The following is a 25,985-nucleotide window of genomic DNA, read 5'->3' on the forward strand; positions in this document are numbered from 1 at the left end:
TTATACAACCAATTACCCTGTATGGTAGTGAGGTGAAGGGTCCCCTGGCCAAGCAAGACTGTTCTAATTGGGACAAACTTTACAAACCCTTTACACTGAATTTTATAAATACATCCTAAGAAATCTCCAACTAATAATACATACAGGAACTTGGCCAATTCCCTCTTCTAATTGACATTCAAAAAAGAGCACTCAAATTTCACATGCACTTGAACCCTAACGTCCCTGTTCTGGGCATGACATAGTAGGGGAACATTCAGTGAAAACTATAGTTCACTAAAAATAGCACATCTCTTACATGTCACATCCAAATACATCCAGATTTTGATTCTGCAATACCTGAGCTTGTAGATCAGGTATTGTCGGCAAAGAGATTTGGTGTGTAGACTATAGAGGGAAAGGTTAGGGGGATTGGGATAGTTCGAGGCCCTGGGGACACTGGTCAACAGCCTGGAATCCAGACAGATTCACTCCGTTCAGCTGACTTTTATTTTTTATTTTTTATTTTTTACTTGGTCTCTCATATCACAGGCAGCAGCACTAACCAGTTGGCCAAATGGCGAGGCCCACTAATATTGTCAATCAAGGTGTCAATCAACTGTAGTCAACCTACCAGGTTCTGAGAGAGGGTGGGACTAACAATAGATGAAGAGAGACAGTCTGAGAGTGAGAGAAACGGGTGAAAACAGTGTTGGTTATAAGTTCAATAATGTGGTAAATGTTGTCACCAAATTAAGAGCCAGGGAGAGGATATAACAGTGTGTAACCCTGTTAAGAACAATGTTAGTGTGTTTGGAGTTGGGTTTTCTACCATAACCAGCTGACATGATAATAACTACTCACAGACACATGCTAGCCTGGAGGAGAAGAGTGTGTGTGAGACATTTCAACGTTTTGAGTATGGATGCTGAGAACTGTATGACATGGACATTTATAGTTGAAGGTGCTTTGGACAGAGGTGACCGCCCAGGACTTGTCACTGCATACCAGAGGATCAAGGTGCACACAGACATACAGATGAGATACTGGGTTCTCCAGCACACAGACAGACAGGTGGTACAGGGTTCTCCAGCACACAGACAGACAGGTGGTACAGGGTCCAGCACACAAACAGGTGGTACAGGGTTCTCCAGCACACAGACAGACAGGTAGGATACTTGGTTCTCCAGCAGCACACAGACAGACAGGTGGGGTGCTGAGTTATGGGTTCTCTCATCTTGTTGGGAAACTGGTTGCAGCAGCTTCCCAATGCACAATGTAAATTATAATCCTTGTAGAGTCTAGACAAAGATAATCCAATAGTCTACATATAAAATAATGTTGTTGTAATGTTATTTTAAAGGATCTGTGAGTACAGACAATACTTTCCTTTCCTTTACAAATATATCAAAACAATCACTGAACATTGATTCAAAATCTTACATATCTCCTGTACGCCACCTAGTGATGCTTGGTCACTATTACAACATGCCATGCCTTGGTCAACAGTCGACACAAAACAAACGGCTACCGTGAAGATGTCGAATTAAATAAGAGCCTAGGAAGAATTTCAGTGATGTACAAAGTTTATTTTTCTGCAGCATGAAGAAAAGATGCAGTCACATGATGGTGAACTAAAGAGTCTAACGTGAATGCTCAGAGTTCATTTCCTTTGGTTGTAGAACACATGCCAGCAAGCAGATGAAACAAATACAAATAAAATAAATATTGTGGCTACCTTTTACATGTCTTACAGTATAATTTACATATTATACTCCATTTTGTATTGGCCTGAGTGCAAAACCTCTAATGTGTGTGTAAACCAAGGGAATGTGGATCATATTTCTAATTTTGGACAAAAGCCTTCTTCATAACATGGAGAAGGTGTTGTTGATGTATCCTTAATCATTCAACATGCTGCAGTTAACTCAATCCATCCCACAATATTTAGCTGATGTTTGTGGGTAATTACCAGGGAACCAAATTATAGCAAGTGTCAGCTGGTTTTGAATTATTCTCAATCCAAACAATAAATCTACATATATCAACTATTCATTAATTACAAACTCTTAACTACTTAAAAATGATAGTTCAAGTATACATTATGAAATGGATTTGAGTATGAAAAGTAAGGCCTTGTCAGTACATAAAGCATGGTTCTTGATTGCCATGTTTGATTTTTATTGCATTTCTTCATCTAGAACTGGATCAACATAGCAGTGGATTCTTTTTAAGTCATTGTGATCCGGTCTATTCATACACTAGTAGGGTGAAAATAAGATCATGTGCCCCTCAAACTCTTTTCTCAGTCTAGTATAAAATGAATCTAACGTTAAGTTGTGGATTTACAATAAATGTAGTTTACATTTGAATGTTACTATGGTGCCTTAAACAACCACCTTTGTGTCCGAGATACAGCACTATAAGCATATTTGCCCACAAAAGGAGACACTAAGCCCAGATTGGGTTTAGATGATTGAAATTCAAGCAAGCCACATAATAAAATTAACATGCAAGTGTTTTTAGTTTTTTTTTTGTATTTTGCCCATACTCTGCATGTTTGTGACTAAGTAAAATGCTTGTAGAATAGTTTTTCTTGTTTGATTTTTTTGTTTGGTTTGTTCCCTGTGTGTTGATACTTAATTCAACCACTTTACATGCCATGCAGGAAGATCCTTTGGTTTATTAATATGGGCCATATTTTTAAGGGAATTATTTGGTAGTATTCCATAAATACAGTACCAGGCTGAAGTAATGATGCTGAAAATGAAGCATATGTTTAAATGTCTGCAACAATCTAATTGATTATCTTAACGTTTTTTTTTGCATCTTAACACCTTAAGTCGTTATAGACATTATCAAGACATTAAGCAAACCACAGGGTACAATTTTAACAGTCACCTAAAATATGACTGACTCTCATTGGGTTTTGAGAACTGAGGCCATGAGTGTGAAACTTAAGTGAAGAGTGCACCTGCATCATTACCTAAAAAACAAAAACATGGAATTCTCATCTCTGTGAATCACTTTCAACTATATACTTGATGCAAACAGGTCACTTACACTTAATAATACATTAGGAACCATATACCTTCACTAATAAATCCACAAAAAAAGTCTCCGAACTAATACAAGTTAAGGCCTTGTCAATAGACGAAACCACAAAGCACTGCGGGGTCAGACTCCTGCTGCGATGAGCATTCTGACACCGCAGTTATGATTGCGCCAGGGGAGCACTCTGTGGATTCGTCTATGGAGCATTGTAGAGCATGATTCTTGATTGCCATGTTTGCTTAAAGATTTCTCAAAATCATAATGCTAACCATTAAAAAAATGAAAACTATGTATATAATGCTGAACAGTAGTTCAGCATTTTAATGAAAGGTACTGAGTAGCATTATGGCGCTTGTTGCTTATAAACTCGCAACCAGAGAGATTTTAGTTTTTTGAAAAAAAGAAAAAAAAAGATTTTTGCTTTTGGAAACCCATCTCCTTTTACTTTTAGTACACAGTAAAATCCTCTGTATTAATTTATCCATTTGTAACGCTGAGAGTGTAAAAATGTAGGAATAGAGTCCAAAGCGAAGCACGCACATCCCAATAAAAATGTACAGGTGCTGAACAACAATACATACACTGGAGAGGAAAGGGAAGTCTGCACACTGTGTCTCAGCTCCCAGTAGAAGATGTTATCAAATCGACAACCTTTCAACCCATGTGACCATGCAAAAACATGGCTTTTTTAAAGAGCACTCTGGTTTGACTGTTCTCCATTTTGAAATTGCAAACTTGCGTCTCTCTGCATTTCTACCCCAAAAAAAGGAGAAAAAAAGAAGAATGTTTGAATAGGTCATTTGTGTAGTCAGTGCATTCAGTAGTTTGTTTTAGAGTGTTGGGAGGTTCTGTACATTCATTGTAGAAATAGCTATTAAAGCAATGTGCTGACTTTAAAAATAATATGTACTTTTGGATACTTAAAGGATCATGCTGGTGATCTGGCATGTTTAGCCTATTGACTATGATTCACGATACACATGACATTACTGCTGAACATTTTCAAAAGCATCTCACCATTTGTTCAGTTTTGGGATAATTACCAAATTTAGATTCTTATTTTCTTTTAATTCAAAGTGTGATAAACCCACATTCCAATTATCTGCTTCTCCAGCTGATAATTATGTTGCTATTAAGAAGTCATGGCCATTCATTTGAAAATCAGACTATTCACTGTGTTGGATTCTACTGTCTACTCAAACAAATTTCAAATATCTGCAAGATGATTTTCATACCGTACTGAAATGAATAACTTCCATTCATACCACCAATATTAGACAGCAGGCTAAACATGCAAGACCACCGGTATGGTTTAAAAGCAAGAACTCTGATACTTTGACTCTAGTAGAAATTGGAATGAACAACTTACATATGTTGGAAAATATTTGACCTGGGGCATCTATACTTTGACGCCCATACCGTAGAGCGGTTGTGTACTTTGTCCACCACTACGTCCTTGTTTTCAGTAATTTGTAAGTACATCATTTCACAAATTTGCCAGTAACTTTTGAATATGTCATATGGACAGAATTTGATTGACAGAGCTAATTTACAAGCCGTTTTGCCTGTTTGTTAGATAACTTACGACAATTACATTTATGTTTAACATCGTTAGAAGGTCACTTGAAAGCTGTCGTTTCAAAGAATCACGCCCTCATGAGTTGAAAGCAGCACTAATTTGAAGGGGCAGAAACGTCCCTTACATTCAGAACTAAGAAATCCAGACATCTCTGCAGACATTTGCTCTGACTACCAATGGGCCTTACAAATTCATGAGGATACTTTTAGCATGTGTTTTTGCTATGTTAAAGGGGAAGATCCTACTCAGTATACCTTAAGATGCCATTCTAAAATGTAAAGGGGTGACCTTTGTGTTCTGTTGATTCACAACTGATCATTATCATCATCATCAGGTATTATAACATAATCATAAATAAGATTGGCTACTGGGTCTTAACTTGAAGTATTACAAATTAAAACACTAACTTGTATCACAATAGCCTTCCTGCCAGGCAGGCCATTAAACATTGGACCTATTTGTGAACTGGCCAAGGCCTCTCTCCACCAGGACCTTCTCCATGAAAGGACAGAGGTGAGGGAGCGTAGAGATCAGAGTCGGTGTCTGACTCGCCCTCTGCTATGAAGGGTCGAACCCTGGCACAGAGTGCAGGTCCAGCTACAGCCCCGGTCTCAGTCACAGCTACAGGTCCCTCTCCTGTGCCTGCGATGAAGAAAGGAGGCCCAAAGAAATCCTCCTTGGCCTGGGAGATGCTAAAGCCACTGAAGGAGCGCTCAAGCTCCTCGTGGTCGACAGACGGGATAGAGATGGACGTGTCACTCTCGATAACGGTCACGGTCGCCTCCTGCTCACACCTCCGCCTCCTGTGACGCCTCCTGCTCTGTGCGCTGCTACCTTGCCTGCCGCCACTCTGGCCGGAGGAGGATCGCTCGTGAACTGGAGCTGGTGGAGGTGGAATGCGGAACAGAGTGTCCTGGCCAGACTGCTCAGCGCTGCCTCCAACAGGTGAGGGAGTGTTTGCCATGCTGCTGTTCCAGGCCGGTTGGCTGAGTGGGTGCTGCAGTTGGTGCTGCCAGGAAGTGGAGGGACGGCCAACGCTGCCAGAGGGAGTACCCACTGACCCAGCCACTGACTGACCTAGTAAAGGATCTTTCTTTTCTACAGCGCTTCCTGAACACGCTACCTCTGCAGCTGTACATGACTGCACCTCCTTTTCTTCCCTCACTTCCTCTAAACATTCCTTTTCCTTGCTCTCTTCTGGGCTGAGGTAAGGCGGGGCCGGATAGGGCTCTTTGGAGTTGATAAAGGCCTCCGTCTCAGAGCGAGGGATTCCCATCCGCTGCACGTAAACATTGACCAAGAAGTCAAGTTTCTTGTCCATACCGCCCACCTATAAGAAAGAAGGCACGTTCTAACAACAGTATGCAATTTAGATATCTCTACCAAAGACAACATTACAGCTATCGATGATTTGCTATAGATGGTAATGTACAAAACACATCTTACAATAAATGCAAGGAATCTCTGTACGTACGTACGTATGTATGTACATTATGTATGTCTGTAATCCACGTATCTCGAGAACTGTTCCATCGACCGACTTCAAATTCACCACGCACATTGCAGATGACTCGAGAAAGTACCTTGCCCGGCGCCGAGTCGTCGGATAGGCGGTTGTCCAGAACCGCCAGAAAAGGCTCTGACCAGGCTCTGGCCATGGCCCAAACAAGCCAATTCACCATAATTATATAATTCATAATTTATAACCATATAAGAAGTATGTTGTCTAACCTCAATGTGTCGTCATCAGCAAACAAATAAGTCAGCTCCATATATGGGCATAAAAGGGACATGGACTGACAGATACAGAGATCTCTATGGGCATATCAGCATGCCCATAAATGGACATATACTGATGACATCAGGGATCTCCATATATGGGCATAATATATGTCAAAATGTGTTAGAAATATTTTATTTGCATATTTGCATGATTCAAATTAATGTTCAATATGCCACACTGACTATCAAGAAAATAAAAACATGCCACTTCATTTTCATAAAGGTTGACGACCCCTGCCATATACTCATGTCATCAGACAACTCCATATATGGGCATAAAAGGAACACAGACAGATACAGAACTCTCTAAATATGTGCATAAATAAAACATTACATAACTGGGTGGGGCATGCATTTCCAACTTGCATCGTTTCCGAGTATTGTTTATAATGAGCTCAACTTCATTAAAATGGGATTTGGGTGCAAAATGGGTGAAGTGCCCCCTTAACACCTTATCACTGTATAATTTTCTTACCTGTTTTTCCACTTTCACTAGACGTCCCATCATGCTTGGGTCCTCCACAGTATCTGCATCAGCTTTGGTACCTTTGCCAATTATCTGGTCAACTCTATTATTTGAGAAGGCAATAATATCTGGAATTAAAACAAAGAATTTGTCCCGGCACATGGAACATGGGCAGAGTGGGTCATCTTTTTTTAACTTTTTTTTAATGAATCTTAGGTCCAAAACTGATGGTATTAAATACATAACTTTCCCATGGAGTTTAGACTATGAAAGCATGTACACGGTTATATGAGAATAAAACCACATACAAAAACAAAAGTTCCGAAAGAAAGAAACAATGACGGGGCTGATGAATGACTGAATTGTTGGATGAAGGATGTAGATGCATGCATTACCACTTCAAGCCCCATTGAGTATTTTCCATACAGTCTTTACACACCGGGAAAGCAACGAATAAACAATCTGAAAATGTGCCAGCGAATATTTCGGGTCGAACTACTCATATAAATTTGATTTGCTATTCATATAGATAGGTTTTATTTGCAGTGAAAAATCTACATAGTGTGTTGTGTGGATGTACTCATAACACAAACACTTTGGAAAAATAATAAAATATATTCAATCTTGCGAAAAACCTTCCGTTGTGTAAGGACCCTTAGAAGAACAAAATGAACAATGACAATAAAGGAGACATTTTTGTCAAATGCATCACGTGACATGCTTTCATAATGCTTCATGCTTCATTTCTATTGCATCCCTCTCTCTCTCTCTTATTTGAGAGCAGGCATTATGTGTCGAACCCCTGTTGAGTGTGGCTATATCACTGGTTCTCAACATGGGGTCCAGGGACCCCCAGGGGTTATTGAGAAGGTTCCAGGAGGTCCCCAGCTAAATGATTGATAGGTCATTGATATGGACCCTTACGGGCTGTAACTCTTTAGAGTGTACAAATGGAACCAATGGACTCGTGAATACAAATTTAAACACAGATTTTACAGTGCAGATTGGGGTCCCAGAGGTAACAATTGTAATCAAAAGGGGGTCCGTGGCCTAATGCACATCAAACTAGGGGTCCTTGAAATTAAAAAGGTTGAGAATCACTGGGCTACTGTACATAACCCAGCTCTTTACCTCCGCCAAGCAGGTAACGTCTCCACTGCGTCTGTTTGTCTGTCTGTGACCAACATACAGAATCCATCCGGATATGTCGGTCACAGATGCGGTGTGATTGCCATGAAATTTGCTGTGTACACACAGTAAAGTCCTCAGTGTTCATTTAACACCAAAGAGTGTACATAATAAGACCAAATGGACCTGCAAGGGTCCATTTGGCTCCATTTGTACACTCTTCTGAGTTAAATCAACACTAAGGATTTTACTGTGCATCCATGCTCCCAAGAGGAAGAAACCTATTTGATTTTGGTGACCCCATGACCTTTCCTCTTGTACCTAGTTCAAAACAGTGGGTTGCGCACATCCAGTTTGTTGCTGGTGCTGGACACAGAGTGACAGTTCAAAAGAATAAAAGTCTGCACAACAGCATTGCTGCTCCTAAGTGTTTAGTTTACTTTAAAACACAGAAACAATTACATGGTACGTTTCAACCATAGTTGATCAGGTGAATGATGAGGCCAACTTTGGCCGAAACGTTGTACCATGTAATTTTTTCTGTGTTTTAAAGTAAACTAAACACTTAGGAGCAATGCTGTTGTGCAGACTTTTATTATTTTTAACCTTTCCTCTTGTACCGCCATCAGGCCAGAAATGTGTGAGCTTTGGCATGTTTTAGACACTTTTAAATGGTTCAAATATTTTTTGTTAAATTCACTGGTACAGTAGTCCACTAAAATAACAATTCAGTAATTCACTAATTCATTGTTTTATTTTTATTTCAGAATGTCACCTGCCCACTTGTAGATCGAGTCCAGAGCCAAATTTAAACATCAATTTGGATTTCAATTATTTCTACCACATCTTTAATATTTAACTGAAAGCTACAGATATGACATTCTCAGCCATGGCACAACAAGAAAAGTCATGTGGCTAGAGTTCAAAAGGGGTTTTGTCAACTAAAATAAAAAGAAATGCATCGTGTTACTGCTTTGATGGGAAAACTGGAGCATATTGTAGACTAGTAGCATAATGCCGGAAAAGATACTATTGAGTCTATTGACCTAACCTAGGACCTTCAGTTGACTTCTTGCGAGGTGTTGATGGGGGAGGGGGCCCCACAATCATATCTATCCTGGCAAAGCACACAGAGACGATATGAGCGCAATGCAAAATGAAGCACAACATGGGAGTTACTGTACATCAGCTATATGGCACAATATATTATTACACACAATATATTCCACACACAAAAAACAAACAGTGAATTTGATTTGCTTTATGAATGGGCATGTACACACATAGTGAGATTTAAGTGTTGGGATATATGTATATTATGCGCTAGACCACAAGTAATCACAACATGTGTATAGCTTATTTGTGGAGAACAGATTAAAACGGCAATGACGACACAGAAACTTATATTCAAAAATGAAACTTCATCATCATTTGGAATTTTTGAGATATGCCAAGCACACATAGGAGCACATGTATGTGCAGTATCAACCGTTGGAAATGTGAACATCCACATAATGTGGTTGTATACAAGTTGCAAGACTCAAGTGATGCTGTCCTGATTAATTCTGCCATCTGATATATTAATATCAGTTTTAATAAAAGCAACTGGCCTCTTCTTTTAGGAGAAGCATTCACATGTTTTTCAATACAACCCATATACAGTATAATGTCATTAAGAAAATAAATCCATACATTCCCAGTCACAGTAAGCATATGACCTCTCTACATCAGGCTACTGGTGGAAAAAAGGGATTATTAGTGTTATTCATTTAATATGAAGGAAACATGCATAGTGCTTGTCACAGTGCATGGTATATATAAAGAATGCGTGTGTACCTGGCCTGCAGGCTCTTGATGCGAGAGAGCATGTCCAAGTGACCAGCAGAGTACTGCTCAATCACATCCATGACATCGTAAGGCCGCAAACTCTCCTTGAACCTCCTCTTTGTAACCAGAAACTTCATGATGCTTAAAGAAAATTCATGTTTCAATGACACGCAATGTGAAGAATGTATGTATAACATTATTTGTTGTATAAATAATGTTAAACACACATTCTTCTAGAGGTAGTCCAATATATCGGATTGACTGATATGTCGGGCCGATATTTGCATTTTGTACCATATCGGGTTCGGCACCAAGGATGCCGATATAACAGAATTTATTTTATTTCCCACAAATCTTTTTCAAATGTGTGAAGTTAATGTTTGTCTCAAAATAGATCATTATGCACATTGTCGATAACAATGTTAATTATGCGGTGTCATTCACATTTATTTTGAATACATGAAAAAAATATGTTTTCAAGCACTACGTAATTAAAGTGTTTGACATTTAAAATATAGGGTAAACATGTATGTCTAGAATGAGAGGCATGTGCACAGACAGTGGAATATGCATGTTAGGACAGAGTTCACTGCATTAATTATGGACTAATCAGAAATTTTGAGATATACAAAATCGGTTGGAATTCTTTTAGCTACAGTGACGTCACGCCCTAGCGTAGTACTAGCAAATGGGGGAAGGAAATCCAAGTCACATGAGTCTGTTGGAGGTGCAAACAAAGGTGCTTCTTTGGATTTGGCTCCTTTTCATGTAATATTTGGATGTCCCGTTTGGATGTTTATCGTTACAGGTCCCTGCACTACAATACATAACCATAGTTTTGCACTAGGACGGGACAAGATATCACTATGTACGAAACGAAGTGTCAGGAAGTGCTCAGACTGAAGAAGAGCCAGCAGAAAGAGTGGTTATCACCAGAAACACCATGCAAAGTCCCTAAAGAGGAGACAGAAGAAGTCTGAGATGAACAACTGCCTGACAACCAAGGAAAAGCCCAGAAAGAATACACAGAGATCAACAAACAGGTGAAAAAAATGCCACTAAAGACAAGAGACAGCCTAGCTAAAGGAGCTGAAGAGGCAGCTGCAAAAGGAAACGTGGCCGATCTGTACAACACCACCAAGAAACTGTCAGGCAAGACAAGTCAACAAGAGTGACCAGTGAAAACAAGACCAGGAGACCTGGTTCTGCCAGACCCAGAATGTGTCCATATATGGTCAAAAAAGGGACAAGATGGACATACTTTTATGCCCATGTATGGACGAAATGGGTCAAAGCCTCATGTAGGCCGACCCCTTGGGTCTGGCAAACAAGGAAGGGAATATAATCAAAGGGCCACAACAATAACAACAGGAAAGATGGGCAGAGTACTTTGAGGAGATCCTGAATAGACCAACACCAACTAAACCTCCAGAAATTCAACCAGCCGAGACAAACCTTCTCATTTTGGAAAGCCAATCAAGCTGGAAGTTAAAAAGGCCATCACTCAACTGAGGAACGGAAACGGCAAAAAGACAAAATCCCAGCAGAGGCACTGAAGGCAGACATATACACTTCTGTAGGGATGCGGCACTCACTGTTCGATGAGACCTGGGAGTAAGAGGAAATTCCAACAGACTGGAAGGATACCTGGTCAAACTCCCCAAGAAAGGAGACCTCAGAAAATGCCATAACTACAGAGGCCAGCCATGGAGGTCAGCTTCCACAAATCTTCCATGTGAATACTGGAGTCAGGCAGGGCTGCATGTCTACAGTCCCCTTTCCTCTTCCTCTTAGCCACTCACTGGATAATGAAGACCAAAACAGCACATATGAGACACTCGATTCAGTGGACACTGACAACACAGCTGGATGACCTAGACTTTGCAGACGACATCACTTGGCTCTCTCACAGTCAAAATCAGATGCAAGAGAAGATAAGAGTGCTTGCAGACACCTCCTCACAAGTAGGCCTCACCATCCATGAAGGGAAAACAAAAGTTCCTACGGTCAACATACACTAACTGTAACGCAGAGATCCAGTGACTCTGGAGGGAACAGCACTTGAGGAAGTAAAAGCCTTCACATACTTAGACAGTCAGGGTGGCACCAATGCAGACGTCATAGCCAGAATCGGCAAAGCAAGAGCCGCATTCGTCCAACTGAAGAACATCCAAATAAATGAGCCAGCCGACAAAGCTCAGACTATTCAGCTCCAACCACAAGCCGGTACTATACTGTACGGATCGGAAAATGTGGAGGACAACCAAGACCACAAAAGGTACAAACATTAATCAACAGCCGTCTGAGAAGGATCCTGAGCATTCACTGGCCAGACACCATTAGCTATAAGGATCTCTGGCAGAGAGTGGGTCTACCACCAGTGGAAAAGGAGAAGAAGGTGGAGATGGATCAGCCACATCACACCAGAAGCCCCAATACCAGCATCATCCGACAAGTCCTTAGATGAAACCCCCAAGGCACAAGAAAAAGAGGCAGGCCCAAGAACACCTGGTTTACATCAAGCAGTGTGGGCTGACATGGAAACAGCTGGAAAAGAAAGCCCCGGATAGAGGACTCATACAGACTGTTGCCAACGGCCTATGCCGATAAGCATGAGTAAGAACTGTAAGTAGTATGCAATCCGTCTCAACAAACGCAATGCTGATACGTGTTGTTTGCACCTCCAAGACAATGGCAGATTTGACCACGCCCCCAAATATCTGCAGGTGTTGTCTCAAAGAATCAGCTTTCCTGTTCTCCAAAATACTGGAATCCGTATCGGCCTTAAAAATATCCATATCGGACAACCTCTACATTCTTCACTTGGTGTTTCAGAGTTAGGGTTAAAGGGATAGTTCACCCCCAAAAAAATATTTTTTTCTATCGATTAGTCACCCCATGGAGACTTGAATTCATGGATAGTTTTTTGTTTTTGTCGCATTCCTAAGTCAATAATTTGATGACCAGCGGACCGGTAGGCAGCGGTTCCGGTAGGAGATACAAAGGAGACTCTTTGTGTCTCCTACCGGAACCGCTGCCGGCTATCAAATTATTGGCTTAGGAATGCAACAAAAACTAAAAAATATCCATGAATTAAATTCTCCATGGGGTGACTAATCGATAAAAATAAAGTCTTTTTTGGGGTGAACTATCCCTTTAAGGTTAGGAGAATACCCGATTCTGGCAGAAGAGTGTGCATTATTTTCAAATAACCGTAGGGCTGCGATTTGATCTCTAGTCTATATGAATATGCATAACAAATTTTCCTTTTAAAGCTATCATCAGCTGCAGTCCATCCTTAAAAACAACAATTTCAATAGACCTATAACTTTCAATCTTGTTATTACTAGTAATTCTGCCACTTGCTGAAGTAGTAAAGTTTATTCCAAGGTTGATAAATCTAATGCTAAAACAAATTTGAAGAGTGTATGACTTTAAATAAACTATTTTTCTTTTGGCAAGTGGCCATGGCATGAGCTGAGTAATCCACTTTGAGCAATAAAAATACAAAAACAATGCACTTTGTGAAGACAAAAACCCCTCAGCATCGTGCATTATTTTTCAATAACCGCATGGCTCGTCATGGATTATCTCTTCCAAACTGTATGACGATTACACTAAAAGACAATGACATCTAATCTAAGCATGAAAACTATACAGACTGTACAAAGTAAATAGCTGTAGAAGAAAAAAACAGGATAAGTAAACTCTTACCAGATTGCCCTGATTGTGACTTTCACACCCGGTGATAATTCTGGGAGAAATTCGCAGTGACAACTCTTATCGTCACCAAGGTCCTCTACAGGGAGGCTTGATTCTACAGACCAAACACAAGGGTATTCTTAAAGTATAATTCATTGCCTCCAACCCTACACACCTCCCTGACAGAAGGAAAGCAGAAATTGTTTTATGAAGCCTATTTAGCTTCAAGGCAGCAGAAGACAATTATTAAGTTGGTTTCAAGCCAGTTAGTGACAGTAGCATTGATTTGGACTGAGGTGCCCTTGTGGAATAACAAGGAAGCCTGGGTGCAGAATTGAAGGATCGATGGTGGAAACCTTTACTGTTAAAGGGGGCCTATTATGTTCATTTCTAGCTATTCTGTATTTATTTTGGGACCCCACAAGAGCAGCTTTGCATGATTCACTGTTTAATCTAATGGCCTTTCAAATCAGCCTCTGCCTGAAAAACTCCTCTCTTTAAAGCCACTTTTCCTTCCTTTTTTGGATGATAACTGTGTAGAGGCAATGTGGTGAGAGCAGACAGCTTAAGAAATCCATCACAGGTTGACGTCAACACGTTTCTAAAGTAGAACAACCCCTTGCAAACCCGGCATTCAGTGCAGACTGAAACATGAGCTTTGTTGTGCTCACAGGGATTATTTTATCATGAATTTACCTAATTATTTTAAACTCTGGCTATGTTTAATATGAATCATAATAGGTCCCGTTTAACCCCCCCCCCCCCCCACAGTCTACATTAGAAACTTACCTGGCAGGTACAAATCTGCCAGTGGGCTGGTCTGTGGGTCATAAATTGTGAAGCATGTCACATACACAAGCAAGTGTCTGTGCGTCGGCACTGTAGGGAAAATGAATCCTCTTCATGCAGTTATGCAAGGCTTTCTGAACGTTTCCTTTTCTTCGCACCACTTGACTTGAACCCACTATTATTGTCTTGGCCTACCTTTGCCGTACAATAGCCTTATTACTTTGAGGGGGGGGGGAGTATGTTTAAGGAATTCTCAGTATGCAAGCTATAACATTCATAAAATGCTGTTAGTCCTCTCTTGAATGCAGCTTCAATCCTAAATTCTAAAGTCCCAAAAGAGAAAAGAGGGTTCAAGTCAAGTAAGCAAAATTCAGTAGATTTAAGCATGCGTGTTTCCCACACCGGCCAATACTTTTTTCCCCCAAAGAAGTCAACCAACAATACATCCCAAAGGCTTACTTATTAAACCTTCAATTGCTGCAAAGAGAAAGAGAGGGGAGACATGGAAAGATATTTGTTATGGAGCATGATGACCATGGCAGAAAAATCTATCCCAATAATGGGTGTATGCATGGTGTGCAGTGGACATAGGGCCCTATTTTGCGCCCAAGTCGCTACACCCACTATTTGGGGATTTAGCATGGCGCAAGGGGCGTTCCCTTGGCTAAGTTGCTATCTTCCGACACCAGCCTTATCCCTAAAACACCTGTGCTGCCCGTTACATTATGCATAGGTGTGGTTTGGGCGTTACATTAATAAAACCAATCAGCATGCCCAGATGCCATTGCCTTTAAGGCCCTGTTTAGACTGCAGTCAAATCCAGTCAAATACGATGTATTTCTCAAATCCGACTGTTCAGACTGCATTTGAAGGTGACCAGATCGGATCTGTCACAGATCTGTTTGTTCAGACTGATTTAAACAACGTCAACCCGCCGTCCTGCGTCGACATTTCTGCTTTGATTGTCGTGGTAACGGCGTCGGCGTCATGACGTCATGACTGCGTCGACATTTCTGCTTTGATTGTCGTGGTAACGGCGTCGGCGTCATGACGTCATGACTTTTAGCACCTTGTGAACCCATTTTCTGCAATGCCACGAGATATGTCTTCATATCATATCTTCATTCAGATTTGAATCAGATTTTAAACCACCTCTGAATGTGGCTCAAGTTGGAATCGTAAAAATCGGATTCCATGTGACCTCTCTCTGTTCAGACTTCATAAAACAAATCGGATTCCAATCTGGATATGGCACAGATCTGATTCAGGCTAGATTCAGGCTGGATTTGGCTGCCAGTGTAAACGGGTCCTAAATAAGAGAAGGCTGCACAAGCCGTTATGCCCAGTGCAATCTTACGCTCTCTCCCTCTCTGCCAATGGAAGAGCGACGTTGCCTTGGAATAAATGTATATTTGATACACAGAATTATCACTCACAAATTGCTGGTTAAATTAATTAAATTAAATGACAGCAATCACTTGTGTTCTGGATTAAATAAACGGAATGGTCTGGGTTATAGCAATAGGGTTGATAAGCTTAACTGGCAACTGCTGATAAAAAAACAATTTATTGACACAAGGAATTAAAATTGTAATGACAATCACATTCACAATCACTTAATTCAGAAGTGTTGCGCTGAAAACTCGACGTTTCATCATACGCTCTAGCCTTTGATTGCCTTTCAATAAATCCATATTTGATAGACATAATTATTACCCACACTGATATTACCTACTGATTATGGAGAATGTTATATTATTATAATCTATTCTTTATTTCCTGAACAATGGATTAATAAAACTGAAGTGAGCGAATGGCATCGCGCAGCACAAATCATTGCCTTTGAAAAATTGAATCACAGAGATTCGTTGAGAATTAGGAGTGAGGGAGACCTCTGAATGTTGTGCACCCGGCCCTACTCCCGACATTCCCATTGCAGGCACGCTCTACCAAACGGATTTGGCATAGCGGGTGGTCTGAGAATCCGCTATGCGCTTTCCCATACGTGTGTGGGCAAGATAGTCATTTTAGGGATAGCGCAACAACATGGCCACCGCCACACCTCCAGGCGCAAATAACGGAGTCGGCATAATGAATAGCGGGTAGCGCGGCCATAAGATACCGTTTGGGGACAGCGCCAGCTGCCTTGTGCGTAACTAACGGGTAGCGGGTAGTGCCAAGGGATAGCGCAGGACGGAAGATAGGGCCCTCAGTGTGTACCAATCACATATTGTACACTGTGTTGAATAGGTCATAGAAAGTAGGCTACATCTGGACAATAAAATGTACTAATTCTACTTTAGATGACATGATTATCATGGTGACTTATCTAACCTGGAGAACGCTTCACTCCAATGTCTTCATCCCGCATTTCAATCAGCACTTTAACATGCCGTGTAGCAGAAGAAGAAGACAAAAAAGCTAATGTGAATCGTTTTAAAATATTTTTTTAAATTTCAAAAGAAAAAAGAAGAGAAGAAAGTGTGAAGGAGACAAATATCTTCGTTGGTAGTGATACAGTGGCCTGGATGATGTATGAATGCAACAATAAATGATGGCTGGACATAATTGTCATCAAGATCAATTCCTCTGACTCCCCAGTGGAATGGTAAAATGTCTGCTTTAGTCTGCAAATGTGACCTTGTCTTATCTTCCTCATACATTTGCAAGATTTGCAGAGTATGATAGAAATGACATGAATTCAGAGAAAACCCTGAGGAAGACAATATTGTCAAAACGTTGGTTTCCTGTACCTTTTAATAGTTTTTTGCATCGTGGCTAAGAGTTGTGCGGCCTTACCCTTCTCAACATTAATTAATTAGTGCCATGACCTGTGTACCCCTAAAAGGTTGGCTTATTGTTGCACATTAACTGACTATATGGAGCTGAGAGTCTGACAACAGAGTGAATTGTTAATGAAAATATTCTTTGCTCTGTCTAGACCCAATCCTGTGGGAGTGTTATTTCAAGCCTGGAGTTTCCATACCCTCTGAATTCTGTCTGCGGACACGGAAGGCGGCCTTGGCGCTCCAGCTCATGCTGACTTTGGTGGGGCTGCCCTCAGCCTCTTCTTCCCCAAGCGATTGGTTTCTGCCCTTGGGCCCAGGAGTTTTGGAAGGACTGGGGAACACCTTGTCTTTCAAGCTAGGCTTCCGACTGCAGGAAATCAGGATGGACAGGACAGATTAGAAAGTATTAAGCACGCATTTATCTTCAAATTATTCTTTTTCTCCAGTTGGGCTCTTAGGGTAATGTTCGGCAGTTGAAATGTCAGGCACTGATGCAAAAGGAAATCTTACCTTCAAAACAACGCAAAGGAAATATCCTACAGCTGAAGGAGCCGTGTCCATGTGTGAACACAGGTGAGCATTAGTGGTTCAGGCAAGCAGCAGGAAGCAACAAGCAAGCATGCATGGAAAGCACAGTGACACGGGCAGGCCTCAAAAGGGGTTGTGGTCTCATTCTATATAAAAGTAAAACACATCATGCAGAGAAGTTTCACCATCATTTGTTCCACCTAATTCATCGGAACTGTTCAAAAGAAAATGCACGGTTATATTCAGCAATATGCATATTGTCTGCTCAACAGAAGTTAATGAGGGCTGACTCTGCAAAACAAACGGCTGCAAGCAAATTAACTCCATAAAGACATTACTTAACGGAAACCATAAATCAACCATAGCAAGGTGATAACAACCCACACCTGAAGCGGTGTTGGTGGATTCACTGACTGACATCTTAGAGTTTAAAGCTTCAGGCTACTCCTATACTCCAAGTGTGTCGCTTGCCAAAAAGAACTGGACAACTAGAAATGTGTTGCGTTGTGCCGTGTTGTTAGCTTGTCAGTTCTTTTTGGCAAGCGACACTATCGTACTACAGAGTATTCATTTGACTTCACAAAATGCAGTATTCTCAGAATCAAAGAATGAGGAGTGTGCTCCCTCTACTGGGCTACACTTCTGTTAGGAGAGGGGAGTAAACGCTAAACGGCGGTAGGTATGACGGGACACACAGACTCAAATACTTGCAGTGCAGTTGTTAGTATCTGTGCATCAACTATACCTAATCGGTCTTGGGCAGCACCCACAAAGTCTGTCTTTTTGTACATTTTCAATACTGGAGTGGCTGGCAGTAGAGGAGACCCAAGAGATAAAATAGCATTGGATAAAGTAAGTGCTTTTGATAAATGAAAAGTGCAGTGTATGACAAGCTCTGATGTCATTAACACTTTACAATGGCTACTTTTTATAATTCATTTGCAAATTGACAACTTGATCGATAAGAAATCAGCACAATTTGTAAATTGTTAGTTGCTATAGGACACAGATTTAGCCAATTAGCTTAAAATCGTCCAAACTGTTAATTAAGTTTAAATTAGCTACCAATAAACAAATAACTGTGCTATTTTTTCTTTTCATGTATTTCAAAAATGTTCAAAAGTGTTATTGACAATAAAGAAAAAAACTTCACCTTTTCTTTAAGAAGTAATACACATTTTTATAAATATCAAGGAAGGCACTTCATGTAGTCTTACATAATTAAAAGATCACTTAAAGTGTGAAGTGCCAGAGAATGGCTGATGAAGACAAACCCTGGTTGTAAACGCAAATACAGCTAGCACTTGATCTTTGAGCATCATGTGGCGAATGCAGCATGACTGTTCTTGAAGGAGGCACTTAAGACACAGGATAGCCATCATTTCAGCACAGCTTTCTGGTCTTACAGTGATGCGTTCTCTCTCTCTCTCTCTCTCTCACACACACACACACAGGCTCTCTCGCGCACACACACACACACACACACACACACACACACACACACACACACACACACACACACACACACACACACACACACACACACACACACACACACACACACACACACACACACACACACACACACACACACACTCTCCCCCAAGAAGAGTGCCTATCAGCAGCAACTACAAGCAGAATTGAAGTGGAGCCACAGGTGGCATGGTGATGGTAGTGATGGTTGTGGTGGATTGGGTGGGGGGGGGGGGGGAGATGATAAAGATTCAATCAGATCACAGACCTGGGAGAGGTTTCTATCTGAGACTCCTTCCTGCGTGTCCATCACCAGAGAAAGCACACACACACACACACACACACACACACACACACACACACACACACACACACACACACACACACACACACACACACACACACACACACACACACACACACACACACACACACACACACACACACACACACACACACACACACACACACACACACACACAAATGTGATTGTTAAATTGTGGTATTATCACATATCATTTGTCAGAAGGAAATGCATAAAGAAGCAGGGACAGAACATATCCCCAATGGTGATAAAAATGAATGACCAGAGGGAGGACATCAAATATTCATACCCGAATGTCTTGCCCTTCAAATTCTTCAGCAGATCAATTTGATTCAAGGGGGGGATGAGTCTAGAGATAGAGAAAAGACATTACACTGTTCACTTAGCCTGATATCAGACTGTATGGTCAACTTGTTTCATCAGTGAAGTGGTCAGAGAGTAGAGGGTCTAGGGTCTGGACCCAGGCAACTGTTCCCTGTCAGAGGATCAGAGGATGCCTTTGGGCTAAAAACAACATCCAGCCTATGGCCTCAGCGAACGCAAGTCAACCTTTAAGGAAATTGGTATTGCACAGGACGGATCAACAGCAGTGATTACGTAACAGAAAAACAAATAATTTTGCATCGTCCTTGAGGCATTTAGTTCTTCACAATGTCTGAATGTATTTCTGTGGTATGAGTTGTAATGATGTTACATATTGTCTATGTATCTTAAGTTATGCCCTTGAAGGGTTCAATGTTATGCCTATGTAATAACTATGTTTTTGCTTCGTTTTTTGGCTCTTCTTCGGTGGAGTTCATGTTCTCACATCCGGTGTTATGCGCAGATAAATCTGTAGTATCACAGGAGCAGAGTCACAACGTCACATTTAATGCAATATCATTGCAATAAATGGTTTATCTTGACGAAAGTGTCTGACTGAAATGTCACACTGCTACCATCAGGCAGACAACACAGCAGCACTGAATGCTGAACAAACAGACTAGGGGACAGTTTGCACAGCCAGGCCATCATCAGGCTACTGAACGTCTCTGAGCCTTGTGGCCAAGTCAGTCTTACATGCTCCCATAGGTAATATCACATATCACATGATACTATATATACACGTCCCATACACATTTGATGCATACTTGATATCTGCTGCTATTTGATAAGTCTTCTCTTAGAACAAGAGACTGAGGAACTCAGTATTTTATACACTATGTATATTTGATATTATATTTAGTGTGTGTGTGTGTGTGTGTGTGTGTGTGTGTGTGTGTGTGTGTGTGTGTGTGTGTGTGTGTGTGTGTGTGTGGGGGGGCGGGCGTGTGCGTGTGCGTGTGTGTGTGTGTGTGTGTGTGTGAGATCTGCTTTAGCTCAAGCAAAGCAACGTATATCCTATGAGGCAAAGAGCACCCCAAAATATTAATCTGACACTACTTGCCTTTAAAATACCATCTAACTCACCAAACACTGAACTTATTAAAGCTCAAACTGAACACCAACTGAGAACCAGATAGAGGTCATTCACTAATGACAAAAGCCTATAACTTCTGAAATGGAATACCATAAGATGAGCCCACGAACCAGGGATCATTTTTCAACTGGATTTACAGTCTAAGCAACATGGCAGAATATGATATAGCACAAAAAGTATCTTTCTATTGGAAAAGAGAACAATTGGCAACATTTCTTAATGGCTATTTGGTCAGTTACCTGTATATTGGAGCAGACACCGTCTGCTCATAGAACTCCCAGGTGGATAATAGATCCGTGCGAGTGAGGTTGGTAGAATGAAACCTCCATGCTCCCTGGTTGGGGATATATTAAATCTAGTTAATAATAATAATAATAATAATAGCTTGAATTTATATAGCGCCTTTCATAAACCCAAGGACGCTTTACATCAGAACAATGAACAACTAACAGACAACTGAACAAACAAACAACAAACAACTATATGCCATAAGCCTGAGAGAATAGGTGTCTTTTCAAGGCAGCTTTAAAAGAGTCCAGTGTTGGAGCATGGCGAATCCCTATTGGGATGGAGTTCCACAGGGTGGGGGCTGCCACACTTTGAGTTAGTCTTTTAGCAGAATCTTCCTTTGTTGCTATACAACAATACCAGATGAAAAATTACCTGGATAAGGCCTGCTGCCGGCTGCCGTCTCTTCTCAAAATGTTTCTGTCTGTGTTGCTCCTGGACCTTCAAAGCAAAGCCAGAACCTAGGATACCCTGTGTGAAGGTAACAGGGACACAGATGTGATTATTACTGTACATGGGTTTCTGATCACAAGCTGGAGGCGTTAAACAGTGGTGCATGAATAGTGAATGGGAAATCGTCAAGTCAAATGTATTTGACTTGTACAGCTTTTAAAAACAGACATAATCAAGATATACTGTACAGCTAAAAGTCACAAATAATACCCTCCCATCCCTTTAAAGGCCATTTTGCAAGTGACGTAGCAATAGATGGCGTACGATCAGAAGACATATCCTCAGACATATCAGATATCATCATCTGATATCTAGGATAGGATACTATCCTAGATATCAAAACAATGAGAACGCATGAGAATGAGAGGTCCATAAACTACCGGACTGGACATTTAGTGTCCATTCCGGTGTGCTTAAAATAACTTTACTGACATGGTGAACCAGTAAGTGTTGTAAGTTTTTCAATGGAAGAGTAGGGAAACTACCTCCAACCAATGTACAAGTTATATTGGTAATAACATCCTCTTCCATACAGATTGGTGAAAATCTACAAGTACCGGATTGTAGCTTTAATACCCTCTGAGGCTGTTCAGTAGAATCTGTAGCGTTCATAATCTTGGGCTGGTTAAAGTGTGAATCTGAATGGGTTACAGGGAATTGCTGAGAAAAAGCATATTGACTCAGAAAGTCCACTCTGGACAGAAAATGTTTTAAAAAAAGAAAATAATGCGCTGTAACATTATTGGCCAATGAAAAAATAAAAGTTCCAAAACTCACAGCAGGAAGTGCAAAGAAGGCCACTCCGATCAAGCTGAACGCGGAAGCCAGAAGGCGTCCATTCCAGGTCTGTGGAACCTTATCACCATACCCAATGGTGGTTAAAGTGATCTAGTGGACAAATCAAAATGTAGACTGTAAAAGGTATTATGACCCAACACTGTATTAGTAAATAATGGGGGAACATTTATTAATTATTCAATATCACCAGGGATAAGAATCAAGAAACAGATACCATTTCGATCCAGTAATATACTATTATTGTCTCCGCCAGGCCGAAAGGCATGGCGAGAGTATGTTTTACCCCCTGTCCGTCCTTCCGTCCGTGTGTGTGTCCGTGTGTGTGTGTGTGTGTGTGTCCTGTCCGTGTGTTACCAGCTAATCTCCGGCACCGTTGGCCCGGTTGCTGCGAAACTGTGCACACACACTCCCTGGATGCCAATTCAGAACCTCTGCCTCAAATTTTTCACATGGGCCTGTTATAGCGCCACCTGGAGGCCGATTTGTGCAAAACCCATTTTTTAATATTACTCCTACAGATTTTATCCAAACGTCATGCAAATCGGTACACAGTATCTCTATAGTCATGTGATCAACACGGATCTGTCCGATTTCCCATATTCCATCCTCATTGGCTAAGGTTGCCTTCCAAAATTTGCAGGATTGGTCCGTTTTGAACAAAATGCCTCAAATCATGAACGCAGCTTGTGATTTCCGTGAAATTTCACAAACACATTCCCACTAGGCAGAGGAAGAAATGCCACCTGACATTTTTCACATCAGCCTCATGGTGGCGCTATAAAAGGCTGATTTGTGTTTTTAACTATAACTGCACCGATCTGCGTGAAACTTTGCACGCACACTCCCTAGAGGCCAAGGAAAAACATCCGCCCTGCATTTTTCACATTTGCCTTTTATAGCGCCACCAAGAGGCCGACTTATGTAAAACACATTTTTGGATATTAAGCCTTCACATTTTATCCAAATTTCACACAAATCGGTACACATGATCTCTATAGTCATGTGATCAAGATGGAACTGTTTGATTTTTCATATTTCATCCTGATTGGCTAACAATGACATCTAAAGTTTGCAGAAGTGGCCCGTTTTGAACAAAATGCCACAAATCATGAACGCAGCGTCCGATTGAGGTGACACTTTGCAAGCACATTCGCACTAAGTTGAAGAACAAATGCCACCCTTTAACATTGCCCTATTATAGCGCCACCAGGAGGCCGATTTTTTCAAAACTTTTCTTTGTTGTATTACTCCTACAAATGTTGTCCAATCATCATGCAAATCGGTACCCATTATCTCTATAGTCAAGTGATCAAGATGGTTCTGTCCGATTTTTCATATTCCATCCTGATTGGCAAATTCCGAACATTGTTGGCCCACAATAACCTACCTGACCTGGCGGAGACCTGTGCTCCGAGGAGCACTTTTTCTAGTTGATTATGCGTTGCTAACAATTATGTAATACCTAAGGGATGCACACTCTCCGAGTTTGTATTCATGTGGGACTTAAGCCACGGCAGAAAGGGGGTGAAATATAACTGTTGGTGCATTTTACCAAACTGGATTACAGGGAACAGGGAAATATGCAATAAACAAAGCATTTATTTCAAGCAATACCACAACTAAAAATGCTTAAACATTGTGTCAGCAATATTAATGAGCAAGTGCTGCATCCCCTCAAGCAAGTACCAGAGCATGATAATGTCAGGTAAAATCTTATGTTAAAATCCATTGTTAGCAATAACATTAGTGCCATGCTGGCACCTTGAACAGAAGAGCCCAAATGAAATGAACATTTTGGATGACTTCCAGACACATTATAAATATTATCCCATGTCGTCCATTTTAGGTCAGATTAAAGCCTGATTTATACTTCACTGTACGAGGGTGTCACGTGCCGAAAATAGCTGATATACAAGCTCACAGCGCATTGTGGATGCGATGTGTTCTGACCATTTAAATCTGCTATTTTTGGTGTGTGGCACCATAGTACAACAGAGCATAATGCTGCAGCTAGTCAGGCTACTATATGTTCTTTGCAGTAAAACAGTTTAGTTGTACTTCAACACACATTGAGACATACAGTAAAACTAAATTATCCCTATTTAAACTGTATGTACTCCTTATAAGAATTGATAATGGGATTACAATAACTTCAATACCCATCCAAGGATCAGAAAATAACAGATTTTGTTTATGTTTTCAGTTAAAAGGGTTTCTCACCAGCCCCCACCAAAGGGCATCCGCGTACGTCTCAAATTGATCGTTTAAGTCCTTCTCCACCGAGTAGACCAGGAAAGAAGCCAGGATGAGACACAGGAAGCCTATGTACCATGCAGTAATCAGCTCCTGCATGGAAATTACAACACAGTTAAACCACTTTAACCCTATATACTTTGTTGCCTGGAGACCTATAGGGATCTAATAATTGGTCCCCTCATCTTTTCCCCTCTACAACAAATCTACACTATGCCTGCACTGCATATTTGCTTGGATTTGTGGTGATGCACTACGCTCCTCATGTAATATGTAAATGTTTCTAAATGTCACAAAGACACAAAAGACAAAAACACATTTCGACTCTGGCAGCGGATGTGTGCGTGATAACAACACAGGACACAACCATTTCAATTTTAAGTCCTCCCTAAAGAGCTGGCTTAATAGCAGCTGGACCAAATTATAACCATAATTTAGACTGTTGCAGAAGTTGCAGAAGGTTCCATGATCTACCCCAGGGGTGGGCAACTTTGATGATGGAGAGGGTCACTATATTTCCACACTCACTCCAGGGGGCCATATTGCCTATTGGTTTGTTGCAGAAACCTTTTAACTCCATATTTTAACTTTTTTCGTGAATTCATGCCGTACTTTTGGTGTCCGGGTAGCTCAGTCGGTAGAGCTCTCGCCTTCAGACCACAAGGTCATGGGTTCGATCCCGGGCACCGCCAACTCAGCGTATGAGTAGCACGGCTTGGGTGCGGTAAGTCGTGCGGTAAGTACTGGGAGCTGAGGATAGGTGTGGCGCTCCACCTCAGCAATCCATCTCCCAGGGGTCTAGCGCATAGTAACGGGGACAGACTCCCGCGTGTTACTCGGCTGATACCGACAATAAGCCATCTCCCGACCTACCTACTTATGCCGTACTTCGTCATTCTAGTATGTCACACAAAAGTTGCAAAAATAGCTGATCTACAAGCTCAAAGCGCGTTATATCGCGGCGCGTTTTGAGCTTGTAGATCTGCTGTTTTTGTAATTTTGTAATTGGAATCCTGAATTCTTTGTTGCTATTTTTTAATTGGAAAATCTTTTTATTTATTTTTAATTTCAAATGCATTTAGTTATACTCAAGTTAACTTTATGAACTTAAATACAAATACATTGGACATAAAAATAAAATAAAAAGTCATTCAACTAATAATATAGACTGAAGTAATTAAAGCGGGTCATGTTTGCATGTTTGGAACGGTTGAAATCAATATCAGTATTCCGATATTAACCTGCGGGCCGCATTAAGTTAAGGTGAGGGCTGCATGTGGCATTTATTTATGTTGGGGGGGGGGGGGGGGGGT

General features: G+C 41.0%; 1 protein-coding gene across 5 annotated transcripts in view; it reads right to left on the minus strand.

Annotated features, from left to right (window-relative positions):
• Positions 1–5,066: 5,066 nt before the first annotated feature.
• Positions 5,067–25,985, minus strand: part of LOC308097071 (potassium voltage-gated channel subfamily KQT member 2-like) — a gene marked incomplete at both ends in the record, with an annotated part of 35,793 nt that continues 14,874 nt past the window's right edge. Inside the window, 15 exons of one of the 5 annotated variants that reach the window (XM_080444658.1) lie at positions 5,067–5,942; positions 6,870–6,963; positions 9,040–9,105; positions 9,825–9,956; positions 13,530–13,632; positions 14,766–14,783; positions 16,641–16,688; positions 17,293–17,462; positions 18,369–18,422; positions 19,365–19,394; positions 19,711–19,770; positions 21,120–21,214; positions 21,544–21,639; positions 22,399–22,509; positions 24,640–24,765. In XM_080444658.1, coding sequence (XP_080300784.1) covers positions 5,067–5,942; positions 6,870–6,963; positions 9,040–9,105; positions 9,825–9,956; positions 13,530–13,632; positions 14,766–14,783; positions 16,641–16,688; positions 17,293–17,462; positions 18,369–18,422; positions 19,365–19,394; positions 19,711–19,770; positions 21,120–21,214; positions 21,544–21,639; positions 22,399–22,509; positions 24,640–24,765 — 2,079 coding nt within the window. Of the gene's footprint in view, positions 5,943–6,869; positions 6,964–9,039; positions 9,106–9,824; positions 9,957–13,529; positions 13,657–14,765; positions 14,784–16,640; positions 16,689–17,292; positions 17,463–18,368; positions 18,423–19,364; positions 19,395–19,710; positions 19,771–21,119; positions 21,215–21,543; positions 21,640–22,398; positions 22,510–24,639; positions 24,766–25,985 lie in introns of all 5 variants that reach the window. The other 4 variants (XM_080444659.1, XM_080444661.1, XM_080444660.1 and 1 more) reach the window with 4 other exon arrangements.

Source organism: Gymnoscopelus braueri (genome assembly GCF_963280865.1).
Source record: "Gymnoscopelus braueri genome assembly, chromosome: 12".
NCBI classification, from domain to species: Eukaryota; Metazoa; Chordata; class Actinopteri; order Myctophiformes; family Myctophidae; genus Gymnoscopelus; species Gymnoscopelus braueri.